The 22,432-nt window shown below is 45.2% G+C and overlaps 1 protein-coding gene across 2 annotated transcripts in view; it reads right to left on the bottom strand.

Annotated features, from left to right (window-relative positions):
* The window catches only part of arih1 (ariadne ubiquitin-conjugating enzyme E2 binding protein homolog 1 (Drosophila)), a 31,011-nt gene extending 19,226 nt beyond the window's left edge, over positions 1 to 11,785 (bottom strand). For both annotated transcript variants that reach the window (XM_071404447.1, XM_071404448.1), the window contains exons 1-5: positions 11,356 to 11,785; positions 7,218 to 7,285; positions 5,149 to 5,293; positions 1,634 to 1,726; positions 1,483 to 1,538 (exon numbers count right to left, since the gene is read on the bottom strand). In XM_071404447.1, the coding sequence (XP_071260548.1) occupies positions 1,483 to 1,538; positions 1,634 to 1,726; positions 5,149 to 5,293; positions 7,218 to 7,285; positions 11,356 to 11,640 (647 nt within the window). In that variant the 5' untranslated portion in view covers positions 11,641 to 11,785. The remainder of the gene's footprint in view (positions 1 to 1,482; positions 1,539 to 1,633; positions 1,727 to 5,148; positions 5,294 to 7,217; positions 7,286 to 11,355) is intronic.
* Positions 11,786 to 22,432: the final 10,647 nt, after the last annotated feature.

Here is a 22,432-nt window from a genome sequence, read left to right as displayed (position 1 = left end):
TACGGCTGTAGTGAGATCAGGGCGAGGCTACGGCTGTAGTGAGATCAGGGAGAGGCTACGGCTGTAGTGAGATCAGGGCGAGGCTACGGCTGTAGTGAGATCAGGGCGAGGCTGTAGTGAGATCAGGGCGAGGCTGTAGTGAGATCAGGGAGAGGCTGTAGTGAGATCAGGGCGAGGCTACGGCTGTAGTGAGATCAGGGCGAGGCTACGGCTGTAGTGAGATCAGGGCGAGGCTACGGCTGTAGTGAGATCAGGGAGAGGCTACGGCTGTAGTGAGATCAGGGAGAGGCTACGGCTGTAGTGAGATCAGGGCGAGGCTACGGCTGTAGTGAGATCAGGGCGAGGCTGTAGTGAGATCAGGGCGAGGCTGTAGTGAGATCAGGGCGAGGCTGTAGTGAGATCAGGGCGAGGCTACGGCTGTAGTGAGATCAGGGCGGGGCTACGGCTGTAGTGAGATCAGGGCGGGGCTACGGCTGTAGTGAGATCAGGGCGAGGCTACGGCTGTAGTGAGATCAGGGCGAGGCTGTAGTGAGATCAGGGCGAGGCTGTAGTGAGATCAGGGTGAGGCTAGGGCTGTAGTGAGATCAGGGCGAGGCTACGGCTGTAGTGAGATCAGGGAGAGGCTACGGCTGTAGTGAGATCAGGGAGAGGCTACGGCTGTAGTGAGATCAGGGCGAGGCTACGGCTGTAGTGAGATCAGGGCGAGGCTGTAGTGAGATCAGGGCGAGGCTACGGCTGTAGTGAGATCAGGGAGAGGCTACGGCTGTAGTGAGATCAGGGCGAGGCTACGGCTGTAGTGAGATCAGGGCGAGGCTGTAGTGAGATCAGGGCGAGGCTACGGCTGTAGTGAGATCAGGGCGAGACTACGGCTGTAGTGAGATCAGGGCGAGGCTGTAGTGAGATCAGGGCGAGGCTAGTACTGTAAATTAGCTTTAGCGCTGCCTACTGGGTCAAGACGGAAAGCTACAGATTAACAATCATGTCCTCAATACAGTCTACAGGCATTAGGTTTCCTTATTGATGTCACCTGTTAAATCCACTTCAAATCAGTGTAGATGAAGGGGGAGGAAACAGGTTAAAGAAGGATTTTTAAAGCCTCTATACAATTGAGACATGGATTGTGTGTGTGTGCAATTCAGAGGGTCAATAGGGAAGAGAAAATATTGAAGTGCCTTTGAACGGGGTTTGGTAGTAGGTTCCAGGCGGACTGGTTTGTGTCAAGAACTGCAACGCTGCTGGGTTTTTCACGCTCAACAGTTTCCTGTGTGTATCAGGAATGATCCACCACCCAAAGGACATCCAGCCAACTGGACACAACTGTGAGTCAACATGGGTCAGCATCCCTGTGAGACGCTTTCGACACCTTGTAGAGTCCATGTCCTGATGAATTGAGGCTGTTCTTGGGGGGGGGGGGTGTTCAACTCAATATTAGGAAGGTGTTCCTAATGTTCGGTGCACTCATCAGACCATAACAATACTCACATGACTGTGTTGTCATCCACTAAGATGTCACAACTATGAGCAGGGCAGGAGATGGTCTGAAAACAGAAGAGTTCAATAGACGGTGACTAAACAGTCGGTGTAAATCAGTCCCTTTTATACATAAGATAAAATGTAGGATGCAAGCAACTACCTGTCCCATCCCTTCCTCGATGATTTTGGTTGTCAGGTAATCTCCCCAGCACTGCATACAGAACTTGTGTCCACACTCTAGGCCAGTGAAATACTTTTGGGGGAAAAAACAAGAAAACATTATTTTAGATTTTTAGACACCAGCACCAAACAGTCTCGGGTCTCAGGACTGGAGGGATATCTTTCCAGAGCCCAATGTTTTGTCACGGCTTCATCTGCATCCAATAGGGCTCTGGTCCGTAGTGCGCCGTATAGGGTTCCACAGGGGGCCCTTACAGGACCATGGAAAACATTTGGTAGCCATGGATACCACTGGACAGACGTGACAGAGCGTTTTTAAAACACACCACTTTGAAACAACATTCAAATCTCTTGGTGTGTTTTCACAATGTGTATCATCTGTTTCCTGGACGGACCGCTGTCATTTATCCTATCAGGGTGAGATCAGCGCATTGCCTAGCAACAAAACACAGTGGAATTTCATTGAATAGCCCGTCTCTTTCTCTCTAAGTATTCTTTTTTAAATCTTTATTTAACTTGGAAACTCAGTTAAGATCAAATTCTTATTTTCAATGACGGCCTACCGGGGAACAGTGGGTTAACTGCCTTGTTTCAGGGGGCAGAACGACAGATTTTTTACCTTGACAGCTCGGGGGATTCGATCTTGCAACGTTCTGGTTACTAGTCTAATGCTCTAACCACTAGGCTACCTGCCGCCCCAGGTATGAGGGACAGTCACCTAACCGAGCCTCAGAACACAGAGATGGTGTCACTGATTCCTTACGGACTTTTGTATTTTGTGAACCAGGGCTCCCTGGCATCGGTCTCACAGAGACTACCCTGAAATCAGGGTTAAAAAAAACAGAGAGAAAACACTAAAATAAAAACCACTGTGTGCTGGACTTACTGCTGACCCCTGACCCTGCAATACATCAACACAGACTAACGTCACATGATGTAGCTGACCCCTGACCCTGCAATACATCAACACAGACTAACGTCACATGATGTAGCTGACTCCTGACCCTGCAATACAGCAACACCACATTACGTCATGCCACATAAGTCTACGACAGAGTCTCAGATGGCACCCTATTCCCTATGTAGTGCACTACTTTAGACCCAGGGTCCACACGTAGTAGTGCACTACTTTAGACCCAGGGTCCACACGTAGTAGTGCACTACTTTAGACCCAGGGTCCACACGTAGTAGTGCACTACTTTAGACCCAGGGTCCACACGTAGTAGTGCACTACTTTAGACCCAGGGTCCACACGTAGTAGTGCACTACTTTAGACCCAGGGTCCACACGTAGTAGTGCACTACTTTAGACCCAGGGTCCACACGTAGTAGTGCACTACTTTAGACCCAGGGTCCACACGTAGTAGTGCACTACTTTAGACCCAGGGTCCACACGTAGTAGTGCACTACTTTAGACCCAGGGTCCACACGTAGTAGTGCACTACTTTAGACCCAGGGTCCACACGTAGTAGTGCACTACTTTAGACCCAGGGTCCACACGTAGTAGTGCACTACTTTAGACCCAGGGTCCACACGTAGTAGTGCACTACTTTAGACCCAGGGTCCACACGTAGTAGTGCACTACTTTAGACCCAGGGTCCACACGTAGTAGTGCACTACTTTAGACCCAGGGTCCACACGTAGTAGTGCACTACTTTAGACCCAGGGTCCACACGTAGTAGTGCACTACTTTAGACCCAGGGTCCACACGTAGTAGTGCACTACTTTAGACCCAGGGTCCACACGTAGTAGTGCACTACTTTAGACCCAGGGTCCACACGTAGTAGTGCACTACTTTAGACCCAGGGTCCACACGTAGTAGTGCACTACTTTAGACCCAGGGTCCACACGTAGTAGTGCACTACTTTAGACCCAGGGTCCACACGTAGTAGTGCACTACTTTAGACCCAGGGTCCACACGTAGTAGTGCACTACTTTAGACCCAGGGTCCACACGTAGTAGTGCACTACTTTAGACCCAGGGTCCACACGTAGTAGTGCACTACTTTAGACCCAGGGTCCACACGTAGTAGTGCACTACTTTAGACCCAGGGTCCACACGTAGTAGTGCACTACTTTAGACCCAGGGTCCACACGTAGTAGTGCACTACTTTAGACCCAGGGTCCACACGTAGTAGTGCACTACTTTAGACCCAGGGTCCACACGTAGTAGTGCACTACTTTAGACCCAGGGTCCACACGTAGTAGTGCACTACTTTAGACCCAGGGTCCACACGTAGTAGTGCACTACTTTAGACCCAGGGTCCACACGTAGTAGTGCACTACTTTAGACCCAGGGTCCACACGTAGTAGTGCACTACTTTAGACCCAGGGTCCACACATAGTAGTGCACTACTTTAGACCCAGGGTCCACACATAGTAGTGCACTACTTTAGACCCAGGGTCCACACGTAGTAGTGCACTACTTTAGACCCAGGGTCCACACATAGTAGTGCACTACTTTAGACCCAGGGTCCACACGTAGTAGTGCACTACTTTAGACCCAGGGTCCACACGTAGTAGTGCACTACTTTAGACCCAGGGTCCACACGTAGTAGTGCACTACTTTAGACCCAGGGTCCACACGTAGTAGTGCACTACTTTAGACCCAGGGTCCACACGTAGTAGTGCACTACTTTAGACCCAGGGTCCACACGTAGTAGTGCACTACTTTAGACCCAGGGTCCACACGTAGTAGTGCACTACTTTAGACCCAGGGTCCACACGTAGTAGTACACTACATAGGGAATAGGGTTCCATCTGAGACTGCAGCCTCAGGAGATGATGTTCTGTTCTATAAAAACTCCTTTTAGTCTACGGAGCCGGTCGCCCTTCGGCGCCACGGAGCCGGTCAGCCCTTCGGCGCCACGGAGCCGGTCAGCCCTTCGGCGCCACGGAGCCGGTCAGCCCTTCGGCGCCACGGAGCCGGTCAGCCCTTCGGCGCCACGGAGCCGGTCAGCCCTTCGGCGCCACGGAGCCGGTCAGGCCTTCGGCGCCGGTCATAACGTATCATTAGAAACCTTTCCTGGAGATCTAAGCTCTATAGTTCTGTAACGCATGTCCAAACAGGTCAAACTAGCCCAGATAGTGATCCCTGAAGGAGCTGAACCTACAACCTAACTGTGTTAAGACGGAAGCCTAATGTTGTTTGATAAAATGGTACCGTTGCACAGCGAGCACAACACAGGTGTACCTTTATCAGACGCTCTTATACAGAGCGATTATACAGTCAGTACATTCATTTCCAGGTAGCTAGGTGGGACAACCACTTATCACAGTCAGTACATTCATCTCCAGGTAGCTAGGTGGGACAACCACTTATCACAGTCAGTACATTTTTCCTCAATAATGTATCTATCAGAAAAGCCAGAGATAGAAATGAGGGGGGGGGACAGATGCTAACAAATACCGAGAAGGTAATAACCTGATGAAAGTTGGGGTAGTTTAGATAATATAAAGACAGGTAATATAATTATAATATATAAAAAGGGACTGACTGAGTTGGGGTAGTTGAGATAGCAGATCTGACACGGCAGGTCCTGAGCAGCGGATCTTGTGCTCATCAGTCTTGTCCTCGACTTCTTACAGGGGTTGATGACGTGGCACTCGGAGAACAGCTTATCCACATTACCATCGAAATACCTGCAGAGAGAAGAGGAGGAACAGGAGAGAGAATTGGCGAGGGCACTAGAACAGTCTGCAGCACTCGGGCCTCACCCTCTGTCCCCAACCAAGGGCCTACAGCAGCACCTAGATCTTCTGCACAGATTCTGTCAGACCTGGGCCCTGACAGTAAATCTCAGTAAGACTCAAATAATGGTTTTCCCCCAAAAAAAGGTCCAGTTGCCAGGATCACAAATACAAATTCCATCTAGACGTCGTTGCCCTAAAGCACACAACAAACTGTACATACCTCGGCCTAAACATCAGTGCCACAGGTAACTTCCACAAAGCTGTGAACGATTTATTAAGAGACAAGGCAAGAAGGGCCTTCTATGCCATCAAAAGGAACATAAATTTCAACATACCAATTAGGATGTGGCTAAAAATACTTGAATCAGTTATAGAACCCATTGCCCTTTATAGTTGTGAGGTCTGGGGTCCGCTCACCAACCAAGAATTCACAAAATGGGACAAACACCAAATTGAGACTCTGCATGCAGAATTCTGCAAATATATCCTCTGTGTACAACACAAAACACCAAATAATGCATACAGAGCAGAATTAGGCCGATACCCGCTAATGATCAAAATCCAGAAGAGAGACGTTAAATTCTACAACCACCTAAAAGGAAGCGTTTCCCAAACCTTCCATAACAAAGCCATCACCTACAGAGAGATGAACCTGGAGAAGAGTCCCCTAAGCAAGCTGGTCCTGGGGCTCTGTTCACAAACACAAACAGACCCCACAGAGCCCCAGGAAAGCAGCACAATTAAACCCAACCAAATCATGAGAAAACAGCGCAAACTAGAATGCTATTTGGCCCTAAACAGAGAGTACACTGTGGCAGAATACCTGCCCACTGTGACTGACCCAAACTTAAGGAAAGCTTTGACTATGTACAGACTCAGTGAGCATAGCCTTGTTATTGAGAAAGGCCGCCGTAGGCAGACCTGGCTCTCAAGAGAATACAGGCTATGTGCACACTGCCCACAAAATGAGGTGGAAACTGAGCTGCACTTCCTAACCTCCTGCCAAATGTATGACCATATTAGAGACACATATTTCCCTCAGATTACACAGATCCACAAAGAATTCGAAAACAAATCCAATTTTGATAAACTCCCATATCTATTGGGTGAAATGCCACAGTGTGACATCACAGCAGCAAGATGTGTGACCTGTTGCCACAAGAAAAGGTCAACCAGTGAAGAACACCATTGTCCACCGCATTGGGAAAGTATTCAGACCTCTTGACCTTTCCCACAGTGTTATGTTACAGCCTCATTTTAAAAACGGACGAAAAGTGTTTTATACATTTGCAAACATTCCTAACATAACAGATTTCTGCTTTGTCATTATGGGGTATTGTGTGTCGATTCATGAGGTGAAAAATGTAATCCGTTTTTAGAATAAGGCTGTAACGTAACACAAAGTGAAGGGGTCTGAATACTTTCAGAATGCTCTGTAAATACAACCCATATTTATGTTCATTAATTTTCCTTTAACTATTTGTACATCGTTACAACACTGTAAACAGACACATAAATATATAACTTTAGAACCTTAGTGAGTAATGTTTACTGATCATTTATTTTTGTTTATTTCACTTTTGTTTATTATCTACTTCACTTGCTTTGGTAATGTTAACATATGTTTCCCATGCCAATAAAGCCCTTACAACTGAACACACACACACACACACACTGTTCATTTCTATTGGAACGTTGTGTTTGGCAATATGGATCAACACGTCATGCCAATAAAAAGCGAATTGAATTTAAAAAGGAAAGCGAGAGGCAGAAACAAGCTTTGACAAACACGTCATCGCAGCGTCTTTTTGAAACCAGCAGAATGAAACAGATCATAAAAACTGGAGAAATAAACCCTAACCGGCCAGTATACCTTTCCATGAGCTTCTCTCTGTCCCAGTTGAAGTGACTCAGAAGGATTCTGGTGATCGTTGCAGGATTCTAAAAAAAGGAGACAGAGAAACGCAGCAAGTCAGCACCGTATACAGTTCAACAGTAGGCCTACACATGGAAAACGGTCGATAATGTTTGACTGCTGGTATTATGATAATGCTGTTAAGGAGGCTAAGATACAACATTTAAATGATTATGGTCTAGGACAGGTTTATAATGTTGTTGTCACCATAAAATAAAAAAAACACTTGTGATTATTATAACATAGACAATATGTGTGAGTACCAGTCAAACCTCATCACTGATCATAACTACGACATTGTGTTATACGCAGTCATGTGATATAGCAAGAGATTATCCTGTATTTTAAGAGTTATCCAGAAATGAGAAAGCTTAAGGGATGGTGCTGGACCTATTCCCCCTCAAGATACTGAAAAGATTTGGCACGGGGTCCTCAGATTCTCAAAGGGTTCTACAGCTGCACCATCGAGAGCATCCTGACTGGTTGCGTCACTGCCTGGTACGGTAATTGCTCGGCCTCCGACCGCAAGGCACTACAGAGGGTAGTACGTACGGCCCAGTACATCACTGGGGCCAAGCTTCCTGCCACCCAGGACCTCTATACCAGGCGGTGTCAGAGGAAGGCCCTAAAAATTGTCAAAGACTCCAGCCACCCTAGTCAGACTGTTCTTTGCGCTACCGCACGGCAAGCGGTACCGGAGCGCCAAGTCTAGGTCCAAAAGGCTTCTTAACAGCTTCTACCATCAGGCCATAAGACTCCTGAACAGCTAATCAAAGAGCTACCCAGACCCCTCTTTTACGCTGCTGCTACTCTCTGTTTATTATCTATGCATAGTTACTTTACACCGACCTACATGTACATATTACCTCAATTACCTTGACTAACCGGTACCCCCTGTATATAGCCTCCACATTGACTCTGTACCGGTAGCCCCTGTATATAGTCTCCACATTGACTCTGTACCGTAACACCCTGTATATAGCCTCCACATTGTACCGTAACACCCTGTATATAGCCTCCACATTGACTCTGTACCGTAACACCCTGTATATAGCCTCCACATTGACTCTGTACCGTAACACCCTGTATATAGCCTCCACATTGACTCTGTACCGGTACCCCCTGTATATAGCCTCCACATTGACTCTGTACCGGTACCCCCTGTATATAGCCTCCACATTGACTCTGTACCGTAACACCCTGTATATAGCCTCCACATTGACTCTGTACGCTAACACCCTGTATATAGCCTCCACATTGTTAGTTAAGGGTTTTGTAAGTAAGCATTTCACTGTTGTGCTGTTGTATTTCGGCACATGTGACAAATAAAATTTGATTTGACCATTGGGCGCAAAAAAAAAAAAAGGTCAAGTTTGATGAAAAAGCTTGAAATATAAAAAGGTTAAAATTCAGGTCATGTGACAATTGTGCAAAACCAAGTGCCCTAATTCATTACTACAATCCTGTGTTTGGTTCAAAAGCACAGCTTGAATAATGTAGCCATAGGGCTACTGCTCCTGGTGACTGTATATTATGACGGGAGGCGGCTCCTACGGGGCCCGACGGGAGGCGGCTCCTACGGGAGGTGGCTATATTGTAATTTTCTGACCTGGTCTGGTGTTGAACTGCCTGCTATATTTAGGGGAGAGTCTGTGTCCCAATTTCCAAAATGGCACCCTATTCCCTATATAGTGCACTACTATAGACCAGAGCCCTATGGCACCGTATTCCCTAAATAGTGCACTACTTTTGACCAGAGCCACTATAAAAGGGAATTAAGTCCCATTTGGGACACAAGCACTGTCACGCTGGTGTCTCAACACTGTGGCAACCAAAAACCACATTCATAAAAATAAAATAAAATCTGATTTTTGAATCTAATCAGCAGCCAGCAACTGATGAGTTGGTTTTTACATTTCAGATGAAGTCAAGAGAATACAAGAGGTTTGACTGTAGTGTAATACCCTGATGAATAAGGAAGTTAGCTTCTATCATGTCATGGTGTTATAAAAAAAGAACAATGGGGGCAGATCATCAACTGATTGGCTAACTCTGGATCATTGCTTGCTGTACAGGTGTATGGAAACATTTTCATACAAAGAGATCATGTATAGGAAGATATGCAGGCAGCAGTTGGAGCGTGAGGAATTCCAACTCCGTTTGTCAAACCACATTTGATTTGTCACACGCTTCGGAAAACAACAGGTGTCGACTAACAGTGAAATGCTGATTTACGGGCCTTACTTCCCAACAACACAGAGAGGAAAATAGACCATAACAAGGAATAAATACACAATGAGTAACTTGGCTATATACTGTACAGTACACAGGATACCAGTATACCAGTACCGAGTCGGTGTGCAGGGGTATGAGGTAGACATGTTCATACAATGCATTCGGAAAGTATTCAGACCCCTTCACTTTTTTGCAAATTTTGCTACGTTACAGCCTTGTTCTAAAAAATTATTAAATTATTAATTTTCCACACCAATAATTTTAGATTTTTTTTTTTAGAATAAGGCTGTAACGTAACAAAATGTGGAAAAAGTGAAGGGGTCTGAATAATTTCCGAATGCATTGTATGAACACAATACCCCATAAAGACAAAGCAAAAACAGGTTTTTAGATTTTTTTGCAAATGTATTAGAAAATAAAAACAGATTTATCTTATTTAGATAAGTATTCAGACCCATTGCTATGAAACTCAAAATTCCACAAATGTACTTTTAACAAGGCACACCTGTTAAATTAAATGCATTCCAGGTGACTACCTCGTGAAGCTGGTTGAGAGAATGCTAAGTGTGCGCAAAGCTGTCATCAAGGCAACTTTAAAGAATCTCAAATATATTTTGATTTGTTTAACACTTTGGTTACTCCAAAATGTCTTCACTATTATTCTACAATGTAGAAAACAGTAAAAAATAAAAATAAAAAACCTTGAATGAGTAGGTGTCCAAACGTTTGACTGGTACTGTATATATCTACCTTGTACCCCTGCACATGGACTCGGGACTGGTACCCTGTGTATAAAGCCAAGTTATCCTTACTCATTGTGTGTTTATTATTAAGTGTTTAACTTTTCTATTTCCTTTCTCTCTGCATTGTTGGGAAGGCCCGTAACTAAGCATTTCGCTGTTAGTCAACACCCGTTGTTTACCAAGCATGTGACAAAATAACATTTGATTTGAGACTAGACCTACATACTGTACAGTTGACTTCCACCTCTAGGATTCATGCCCAGGCTTAGCTTAGAATTTAACTTCAATGTTGACAATTTAAAGATATTACATTGTCAAAATTAGAGTTATATTCTTAGCTACACCAGACTGTACCGATACACATATAGAACACTTAGTTCTACCAATTCAAAGCGCTAGTTAGGGTGTCCGACTGTTAATCCTTGGCCTGCCTCTTCAGACCAGAGGCACTGGATCATGGTTGAAAATGTGTTGTTGTTATTGCTGAGGTTATTATGAAACTGACTAGGGGCAGTGGGGCACCGTCAGCTGACCACATCCCTATGAGCAGTTTTACGAAATGATAGTAATGCTGGGGGGGGATGATAGTAATGCTGGGGGGGGGGGGATAGTAATGCTGGGGGGGGGGAATAGCTACTTTGTTCACAGAAGGGCTGTTTGGGAGGCACATAACTAGGCACATAACTAGCTAGCTAACGTATACAGCAATGTTTCATGATTAATTGATAAACTAGCTAACGTTAACTTGTACGGAAATTTGAAAGAAACATCTAGCTAATCACCTTGCCTAGTTGACGTTAGCTAATCAACTTACCTAGTTGAAGTTAGCTAATCAACTTGAACTTACCTAGTTGACGTTAATTAGCTTCCGGTTGCGAGTTAGCTTAGCTAGCTACCTGACTTAGCTACCTAACGTTACTTACAAGCCAGATAGCGAAACAACTTTAGTCGATAACATACAAGATGCTAGCAAAACACATTTGTCTTCAGTTAACTAGTTAGCTATCTAAATTACCCGTTTATTTGTACGATTTGTCTAGCTAACCGCAGCGTAGTGGCCTGTCAACTTTCCACCGTCCCCGGTCTTTCCTGGACCGACATGCCGCGTAATACCTCACCTGGATGACCTCGTTGACCTCCCTGATACACTCCACCATATGCTGGAGTATCTGCTCGGCAGTTAGCACTTCGAAGCGGTAGTCCTCTTCCTCTTGCCCGGTCCCATGACCACTTCCCCCGGTCTCCAAACCCTCGTCCCGCTCCCCTCCAGCCTCGGCGGGATCGACCAGTTCCACCTCGTCCTCGCCTAGCTCCAGGGTGTCGTCCCCCGGTTCCTCTGCGCCGCTGTCTTCGCTGCATTCGTCCTCGTCGAAGTCATAGTTATAGCCTTCGTCTGAGTCCATTACTAGGTTGATATCGAGATGTCACAAGCCGACGTGGATGCTTGGAATGGGCAGCCTGCTTGTTATGGAATGGATCAAAAAAAACGGTCGGTCTTGTATTTTTCAGTTGTAGCGAAAATAACAACAAATGTCGCCGCTAGATGAACCACACAAAGAGACGCGGCGTCATGACGCACGTCACTTGGATGACTAGGGGGAAAAAATGGATCAAATAAAAACAGAATCGTGGCTAGAAGGGATCCAACTTTTGTCAAATTAACGTAAAAAAGTTGATTCTTTGCATTTTAGCTAACCCTAACTCTTTTCCTAACCTTAACCTAATTCTCCTAACCTGCTACGTTAAGTATCATAACCTGCTGCGTAAGTTCTCCAAACCTGCCACGAAACGTAAAATATGCTAATGTGGATCCATAATGAATACAAATCCATTAATTAATATAAATACAAATCTGACGTTAATTTGACAAAAGCTGGATCCCATCTAGCCATGACCTAAAAAGATGCTTACAATGTTTTGTAATTTATTATCCGGGTTTTAAAATAAATAAAGTAAATTAAAATAATATTTTGGGGTATATTGAGTGCAGCGCAATGTTTTTTTTTTTTTTTATGTAAGTCACTACGGAAGTTCTAGAGCGCAGTTACATTTAGCTTGAAAGCATTTTAAAACTCCATGGTTTAAAGTAGTAAGAAATAGATGTAATTGTTGTTTAAAAAAAAATGAGTGTGCTTCATTTACTATCATCCTAAATTAAAATATTGAATTATTTTGTCACATTTATTTGATATTATGCCAATTTCCCCAATGTGGACAGTTTGTGGCACTGCATTTTCACCGCAGAATTACACATCCTTTTTTCTTCAGATTGGTGACGTTCATATAAAAGTTTACAGTCATCACGAATACAGTAAATTGATTGCTTTAAACAGATTCATATATTTGGCTTGGTACTATAGGCGCCTGTCCATCTCAGGACATAAACGTCTCTGTATAAAAGTCGATGGCAAACAAATACACGGATTTCACTCAAATGAAAGCCAATCTCTGTCACTTTGTAGAACTGTGAGGTGATGATTCATTTAAGAATCACCCAGAATCTCCGTCCGACATTCTAGAATTTAGATAACTGTCTTCAACAAATTGTCTTCTAACCAGTGATGTTAAATAGTGTTTGTTTAAACAGGGCATACACACCAAACTTTTGGCCCCTGTGCTATTGATTTCAACAAGTTATAGCTGGAAGTGATTAACACTTTTTTGTTGTTGTTACATTTAGCGATAGATGCAATTCTCTGGGGGGGGGGGGGGGGGAGTAGTGTGTTTGTTTCCTGGTTTACATTCACTCTTTTGCAGGTTTTACTATACAATTTCTTCCATACAGTCACATGTCCTCGTCTGCTTGCATGCTCCTCCCCTATCAAGGTGTTTTGGTATTTCCCTTATGCACTGTTTTCAGTGTGCTAACTTTTACTATACCACAGGTCAGTACCAGCGTAACGGACTCTCCACCATTCATAGTGACAATAGTGGGTCGGCTGTTCAGATCTGCAATAGCCTAACTAGCGATCATACCACACATCAAAATGTTAAAAGCTGCATACGTTTTCTATATGAATCGACAAGAGCAGATAGGAGTAGCTGATATGCAGTGGAGAGGCATCATGAAAGAACAGTGAAGACATGAGACACAGCTGAAACTGTACACTGCTGCTACTCTCTGTTTATTATCTATGCATAGTCACTTCACCCCTACCTACATGTACAAATTACCTCTAACCTGTACCCCCACACCGACTCGGTACCGGCACCCCATGTATTTAGCCTCGTTATTTTATTGTGTTACTTTTTATAATTTTTTTACTTTAGTTTATTTGGTTAACCAACAATGCAGTTCAAGAAGAGTTAAGGGCTTGTATTCAGCATTTCACAGTAAGGTCCACACTTGTTGGCATTCGGCGCATGTGACTAATAAAGTTTGATTTCATTTGAAACATCTCCCCTATTGATCTTGTTTAGGGACAATATAAGTATTCCACTGAATGTGATGTCTGTTGCAGATCATCGTTCTCCCAAGTCGTCCTATAATGATCTGGCCACATTATGTTCCCAGCAGGCCCGGTTATTCAGGAAACACGTGTTTAGCCTCCTGTCCAATCAGAGCGACTATTCCTCAAGCACCTAGAACGCTAAAATTAAATATTGCCTAAATATGTATAATTTAAATTTTAAAATGTATTCCCTTTTTAATGTGGCATAAACACAACCAGTCACAATGTTTTAATCTGATTAGGCTTCTTTAAAAGTATCCTGTAGGCAACCTGCACATGTTCATCTAAAATACACTATATATACATAAGTATGTGGACATCACTTCAAATGAGGAGAATCAGCTATTTCAGCCACACTCGTTGCTGACGTGTGTATAAAATCGAGCACACAGCCATGCGATCTCCATAGACAAAAATTGGCAGTAGAATGGCCTTACTGAAGAGCTCAGTGACTTTCAACGTGGTCAAATGTCTGTCCTGCTAGAGCTGCCCCGGTCAACTGTAAGTGCTGTTATTGTGAAGTGGAAACTTCTAGGAACAACAATGACTCAGCCAAGAAGTGGTAGGCCACACAATCTCACAAAACAGGACCGTGTAAAATTAATCAGTCCTCGGTTACAACACTCACTACCGAGTTCCAAACTTCCCCTGGAAGCAACGTCAGCACAAGAACTGTTCATCTGGAGTTTCATGAAATGGGTTTCCATGGCCGAGCAGCCTAAGATCACCATGCCCAATGCCAAGCGTTGGCTGGAGTGGTGTAAAGCTCGCCGCCATTGGACTCTGGAGCAGTGGAAATATGTTCTCTGGAGTGATGAATCATGTTTCACCATCTGGTAGTTTCTGGGTTTGGCAGATGCCATGAGAGCGCTATCTGCCCCAATGCATAGTGCCAACTGTAAAGTTTGGTGGAGGAGGAATAATGGTCTAGGCCCTTAGTTCCAGTGAAGGGAAATCTTAACGCTTCTTGTGCTTCCAACTTTGTGGGAACAGGTTGGAAAAGGCCCTTTCCTGTTCCAGCATGACAATGCCCCCGTGCACAAAGCCTGGTCCATATGTGACCTTCCTGGTCCTGTCCCTCAAGTCAGTGAGTCAACACAGGAAGGAGCAATGGATGGATTTTTTTATTTTTTAATTTAACCTTTATTGAACTAGTTCATTTATTTCCAAAGCTGCAATGATGAGACACACAGCATGGATGAATGATCATTAGTCGACGTGATATAAATAGCACTCCCCACAGCAATTTTCCATAAATCTGCTGTATAATATACACAAAAAATAAATAAAAATCGAAATGTCTATCAAGGTCATTGTGATCATATTGTGGATTTAACCATTTCTAATCATTCCTAATTTACTATAATAAAAAAATACATTGTTTGCATGTGTAATCTCATATTCACAACATAATAAACCATCATCCATTTTAGTTTTCAAAATATATCAAATGAACCTAGAAAATGTATCAATGTCCCCCTCTTGTGGCGAAGAAATATAATACACCTGGAATGTACAACATATTTTCCTAAACTAACAAAACCAGGCTAATACGCTGGCTGGGTTTATTAAACAAAGACTTTATACATTTGTCATAAATTACCTGCAATGAAGGGACACACACAGTATGGATGAATGATCATTAGTCGACAGGATATAAATAGCACTCCTAAAGAAGATGCATTTTCTAGTTAGCTACCAACTTGAAAGAGGGAACTTTAGCATAAAACCCACATGGAAAACTGAGATCCGGCAAATAACATATAAAGAGAGGCTTATTTGACGCCAAACCAACAACAGTAGTTACTAAAACATAAATTGCTAATGTACGATGTAAAAGGTGGATTTTATGATGTAATGTCAACTTTATACATTTCTATCCCGGGACCATTTAATTTTCACCTCACCCACAGCAATTCTCCATAAATCTGCTGTGGATTACCCAGAATCCCATACATTTATCACTAAGTGTATTAGACAATGTAAACACACTAATCTAACAGGAGGTGGCATAATACCCATTTTATGCAGGAATTTAACAACTTAATTACACCTTTACAAATACAAAAATGCTTTGTCGAGATCGATGTGGAAGAACTTGACTGGCCTGTACAGAGCCCTGACTTTAACCCCATCGAACACCATTGGGATGAATTGGAACGCCGACTGCGAGCCAGGCCTAATCATCCAGAATCAGTGCCCGACCTCACTAATGCTCTTGAGGCTAAATGGAAGCAAGTCCCCACAGCAATGTTCCAACATCTAGTGGAAAGCCTTCCCAGAAGAGTGGAGGCTGTTATAGCAGAAAGGGGGGGACCAACTCCATATTAATGCCCATGATTTTGTAATGTAGTGTATAAATCCAGCATCCTCAAAACGTCTTGACATTAATTAACCAGGTTTCCATCCAACCTTTTTATGCAAGAAAAGTTGCCTACTTTTCTGATAAAAAATGCCATGACATCATGGGAAAGCATGCAGTTTATTAGGCTACAAATTAAATAAATGATGGTGAATTTAACAGGGTGGTGAATGTGCACAGAGATGAGGTTTATGCTCCTTTCAATAAATATCGAGGGTCTTATTCTAGTGACATGATTATCGATGCTTAGCCGCCATTAGACAAATAAAATGAATCTTGCACTTTTGTCCATAATAATCTCGATCATGTACCAGGCTATACCTGTACAGGGCCGGATTTATAAACGGGGCCTAGGGTTCCTGGTCTGCCCTACCGTACCTCCTTGCCCATCCAGATAATGTATTTATTTATCATTTATTTGACCGAGAAAGACTCATTCTCAGATAGAGCGAAACAGCGCCCCTCCGCTCTGATACTGTCTGGACATAAAGAGTATGGCATGTCATACTTTTTCCGACCAGACAGCATCAGATACATGTGCTACATATAGTAAGACAGAGGGGCGCTGTTTCGCTCGCTAGTTTCAGCAGAGAGGAAGAGGCGAAGCGTGTACCGACACCGTGAAACACCGCTTCGCGTTCATTTTCAATGGAAGGAACGCGGTGAGACATGGAGGTGTCGGGGGACCGTTGGGCAGCGCGAACATGGCGTGGGAGGCGGTGAAAACGTTCAGCCACAGATAGAACTATGAGACAGATATTTCACCTAATGTATAAATGTGAAGCATCCGCTTGGCGTTTCCATGGCAGTGAGAGGAAGCCCAGTGTCCGGCAGTGGGACAAGATGGAAGGAGATCGACTTTGGCCGACATTCTGCACATTTTCTCATCGATGAAACATTTTGATTTCAATACAATGTTCTGTTCCCAAAACTAGACTCTGATATGAACAGAGTGGACTACATTTAGTAGACTTTAACCTCTGCTAAAGTTGTAAAAAAAAAAATCGCGTTGTTTAGAAGGAGTGCAAAGGTTGAATTGAGTTATTGCACACAGAGTAGGCGTTCCCTAACGGAAATATGCAGATATCTACTAGAACGGGCCAATAGGATCTCGCTAGCTTGTGCTTGGCTCTGCCCACTATGACTCGGTTGTTCTCATTTGTTGTTGGAAACGACAGGCTGTGGTCTCGCTTGTTTTAGGGTGCGTTCGTAAATTCACTCTGGAGTGGCAGAGTCGCTCAGAGTGCGCTCAGGACATTCGTCAAATCAGAGCACTGTCAGATTGTCCATTCATAAATTCAGAGCATTTCGCTCTTGGAGGCTCTGGCCGAGGACTAGGGTTGATCTGAGCGTCTGCGAGAGTTCTATCCAATTTCAAAATTGCAGTGTCCATAGTGGCTAGAATATTTTGTATTTATTTTATTTTATTTAACTAGGCAAGTCAGTTAAGAACAACTTAATATTTAAAATTATGGCCTACCAGAAGGCAAAAGGTCTCCTGAAGGGACGGGGGCTCCTATTAAACATAAAAATATAGGACAAAACACACATCACAACAAGAGAGACACCACAACACTACATAAAGAGAGACCTAAGACAACAACATAGCATGGCAGCAACACATGACAACACAGCATGGCAGCAACACATGACAACACAGCATGGTAGCAACACCACATGAAAACAACATGGTAGCAACACAACATGGTACAAACATTATTGGTCACAGACAACAGCACAAAGGGCAAGAAGGTCGAGACAACAATACATCACGCAAAGCAGCCACAACTGTCAGTCAGAGTGTCCATGATGGAGTGTTTTTTGCAGCTCGTTCCAGTTGCTAGCTGCAGTGAACTGAAAAGACAGGGACCAAGGGATGTGTGTGCTTTGGGGACCTTTAACAGAATGTGACTGGCAGAACAGGTGTTGTATGTGGAGGATGAGGGCTGCAGTAGATATCTCAGATAGGAGCGAGTGAGGCCTAAGAGGGTTTTATAAATAAGCATCAACCAGTGGGTCTTGCGACAGGTATACAGAGATGACCAGTTTACAGAGGAGTATAGAGTGCAGTGATGTGTCCTATAAGGAGCATTGGTGGCAAATCTGATGGACGAACATCTAGTCGCTCGATCTATAAATTATGTCTCCGTAATCTAGCATGGGTAGGATGGTGATCTGAATCAGGGTTAGTTTGGCAGATGGGGTGAAAGAGGAGCGATTACCATAGAGGAAAACAATACTAGATTTAACTTTAGCCCGCAGCTTTGATATGTGCTGAGAGATGGACAGTGCACCATTTAGCCATACTAACTACCTCAAGCTCTAAACCCTCAGATGTAGTAATCACACCGGTGTGGAGAGGGGCATTTTTCTTACCAAACCACATGACCTTTATGTTAGAGGTGTTCAGAACAAGGTCAAGGGCAGAGAAAGCTTTGTTGTAGAGCGTTTAACACAACATCTGTGGAGGGACCAGCTGTATCATAAGACTGTATCATCTGCATATAAAGGGATTAGAGAGCTTCCTAGTGCCTGAGCTATGTTGTTGATGTAAATTGAGAAGAGCGTGGGGCCTATGATCGAGCCTAGGGGTACTCCCTTGTTGACAGGCAGTAGGTGAGACAGCAGATGTTCTGACTTTATACACTGCACTCTTTGAGAGAGGTAGTTAGCAAACCAGGCCAAAGACCCCTCAGAGACACCAATACTACTTAGCCGCCCCACAAGAATGGAATGGTCTACCGTCTCAAAAGCTTTGGCCAAGTCAATAGAAATAGCAGCACAACATTTTGAATGAAGAGCAATGGACCTTTAAGGTTGCAGTGACACATCCATAACCTGAGCGGAAACCAGATTGCATACCAGAGAGAATACTATAGACATCAAGAAAGCCAGTCAGTTGATTATTGACAAGTTTTTCCAACACTTTTGAAAAATAGAGCAAAATAGAAATTGGCTTTTAACAGTTAGGATCATCTTGATCTCCCCCTTTAAATAAAGGACAGACCGTGACTGCCTTCCAAGCAATGGGAACCTCCCCAGAGAGGAGAGACGGGTTAAAAAGGTCAGAGATAGGCTTGGCGATGATGGGGGCAGCAACCTTAAAGAAGAAAGGGTTTTTGGGGTCAAGTTTAAGGAGCTCCTTTAGCACCTCGGACTCAGTGACCGCCTGCAGGGAGAAACTTTGTAGCGGGTCAGGGGAAAAAGAGGGAGGAGCATCGAGGCTAGTCACATTAGAAGGGGTGGGAGATGAGGAAATGTTGGACGGGCAAGGAGGCATGGCTGAGTCAAATAGGAATTGTGACTTAATGAAGAGGTGTTAAAGAGCTCAGCCATGTGCTTCTTGTCAGTAACAACCACATCATCAACATTAAGGGACACGGGCAGCTGTGAGGAGGAGGGTTTATTCTCCAGGTCTTTAACTGTTTTCCAGAACATCTTGGGGTTAGACCCACAGAGAGAGAACTGCTCCTTAAAGTAACTAACTTTGGCCTTCCAGAAAGCCTGAGTGAACTTATTTCTCATTTGCCTTAACGAGAGCCAGTCAGCCTGAGTATGCGTGTGACGAGCCTTTCGCCAAATGCAATTCTTGAGGCGGAGTCACTCTACCAGATCATGGTCGAACCAGGGGCTGAACCTGTATTTAATTCTAATTTTCTTTATGGGGGTGTGTTTGTTAACAATACCACTGAAAATATCAAAAAATATGGTCCAAGCTGATTCTATACCAATTTACAGAGACCAGGTCATGAAGGAAGGCTTGCTCATTACATTGTTTTGGCAGAAGCAGACACCAAGTTGGCTGTCTCTAGTCGACCCACCCTAACCCTGGAGCCATATGGTGTCTGCTGTCCTCTAGTCTACCCACCCTAACCCTGGAGCCATATGGTGTCTGTCTCTAGTCTACCCACCCTAACCCTGGAGTCATATGGTGTCTGCTGTCCTCTAGTCTACCCACCCTAACCCTGGAGCCATATGGTGTCTGTCTCTAGTCTACCCACCCTAACCCTGGAGCCATATGGTGTCTGCTGTCCTCTAGTCTACCCACCCTAAACCTGGAGCCATATGGTGTCTGCTGTCCTCTAGTCTACCCACCCTAACCCTGGAGCCATATGGTGTCTGTCTCTAGTCTACCCACCCTAACCCTGGAGCCATATGGTGTCTGCTGTCCTCTAGTCTACCCACCCTAACCCTGGAGCCATATGGTGTCTGTCTCTAGTCTACCCACCCTAAACCTGGAGCCATATGGTGTCTGTCTCTAGTCTACCCACCCTAACCCTGGAGCCATATGGTGTCTGCTGTCCTCTAGTCTACCCACCCTAACCCTGGAGCCATATGGTGTCTGTCTCTAGTCTACCCACCCTAACCCTGGAGCCATATGGTGTCTGTCTCTAGTCTACCCACCCTAAACCTGGAGCCATATGGTGTCTGTCTCTAGTCTACCCACCCTAACCCTGGAGCCATATGGTGTCTGTCTCTAGTCTACCCACCCTAACCCTGGAGTCATATGGTGTCTGCCTCTAGTCTACCCACCCTAACCCTGGAGCCATATGGTGTCTGTCCTCTAGTCTACCCACCCTAACCCTGGAGTCATATGGTGTCTGCCTCTAGTCTACCCACCCTAACCCTGGAGCCATATGGTGTCTGTCCTCTAGTCTACCCACCCTAACCCTGGAGTCATATGGTGTCTGCCTCTAGTCTACCCACCCTAACCCTGGAGCCATATGGTGTCTGCCTCTAGTCTACCCACCCTAACCCTGGAGCCATATGGTGTCTGTCTCTAGTCTACCCACCCTAACCCTGGAGCCATATGGTGTCTGTCTCTAGTCTACCCACCCTAAACCTGGAGCCATATGGTGTCTGTCTCTAGTCTACCCACCCTAACCCTGGAGCCATATGGTGTCTGCTGTCCTCTAGTCTACCCACCCTAACCCTGGAGCCATATGGTGTCTGTCTCTAGTCTACCCACCCTAACCCTGGAGCCATATGGTGTCTGTCTCTAGTCTACCCACCCTAAACCTGGAGCCATATGGTGTCTGTCTCTAGTCTACCCACCCTAACCCTGGAGCCATATGGTGTCTGCTGTCCTCTAGTCTACCCACCCTAACCCTGGAGCCATATGGTGTCTGCTGTCCTCTAGTCTACCCACCCTAACCCTGGAGCCATATGGTGTCTGTCTCTAGTCTACCCACCCTAACCCTGGAGCAATATAGTGTCTGCTGTCCTCTAGTCTACCCACCCTAACCCTGGAGCCATATGGTGTCTGCTGTCCTCTAGTCTACCCACCCTAAACCTGGAGCCATATGGTGTCTGCTGTCCTCTAGTCTACCCACCCTAAACCTGGAGCCATATGGTGTCTGCCTCTAGTCTACCCACCCTAACCCTGGAGCCATATGGTGTCTGCTGTCCTCTAGTCTACCCACCCTAACCCTGGAGCCATATGGTGTCTGTCTCTAGTCTACCCACCCTAACCCTGGAGCCATATGGTGTCTGCTGTCCTCTAGTCTACCCACCCTAACCCTGGAGCCATATGGTGTCTGTCTCTAGTCTACCCACCCTAACCCTGGAGCCATATGGTGTCTGCTGTCCTCTAGTCTACCCACCCTAACCCTGGAGCCATATGGTGTCTGCTGTCCTCTAGTCTACCCACCCTAACCCTGGAGCCATATGGTGTCTGCCTCTATTCTACCCACCCTAACCCTGGAGCAATATAGTGTCTGCTGTCCTCTAGTCTACCCACCCTAACCCTGGAGCCATATGGTGTCTGTCTCTAGTCTACCCACCCTAACCCTGGAGCCATATGGTGTCTGCTGTCCTCTAGTCTACCCACCCTAACCCTGGAGCCATATGGTGTCTGCCTCTAGTCTACCCACCCTAACCCTGGAGTCATATGGTGTCTGTCTCTAGTCTACCCACCCTAACCCTGGAGCCATATGGTGTCTGTCCTCTAGTCTACCCACCCTAACCCTGGAGCCATATGGTGTCTGTCTCTAGTCTACCCACCCTAACCCTGGAGCCATATGGTGTCTGTCCTCTAGTCTACCCACCCTAACCCTGGAGCCATATGGTGTCTGTCTCTAGTCTACCCACCCTAACCCTGGAGCCATATGGTGTCTGTCTCTAGTCTACCCACCCTAACCCTGGAGCCATATGGTGTCTGTCTCTAGTCTACCCACCCTAACCCTGGAGCCATATGGTGTCTGTCTCTAGTCTACCCACCCTAACCCTGGAGCCATATGGTGTCTGCCTCTAGTCTACCCACCCTAACCCTGGAGCCATATGGTGTCTCGTCCTCTAGTCTACCCACCCTAACCCTGGAGCCATATGGTGTCTGTCCTCTAGTCTACCCACCCTAACCCTGGAGCCATATGGTGTCTGTCT

This window comes from Salvelinus alpinus, chromosome 6, assembly GCF_045679555.1.
Source record: "Salvelinus alpinus chromosome 6, SLU_Salpinus.1, whole genome shotgun sequence".
Classification (NCBI taxonomy): Eukaryota; Metazoa; Chordata; class Actinopteri; order Salmoniformes; family Salmonidae; genus Salvelinus; species Salvelinus alpinus.
The sequence above is the reverse complement of the archived record's forward strand: the minus strand, read 5'-3'. Positions and strand labels throughout refer to the sequence as shown.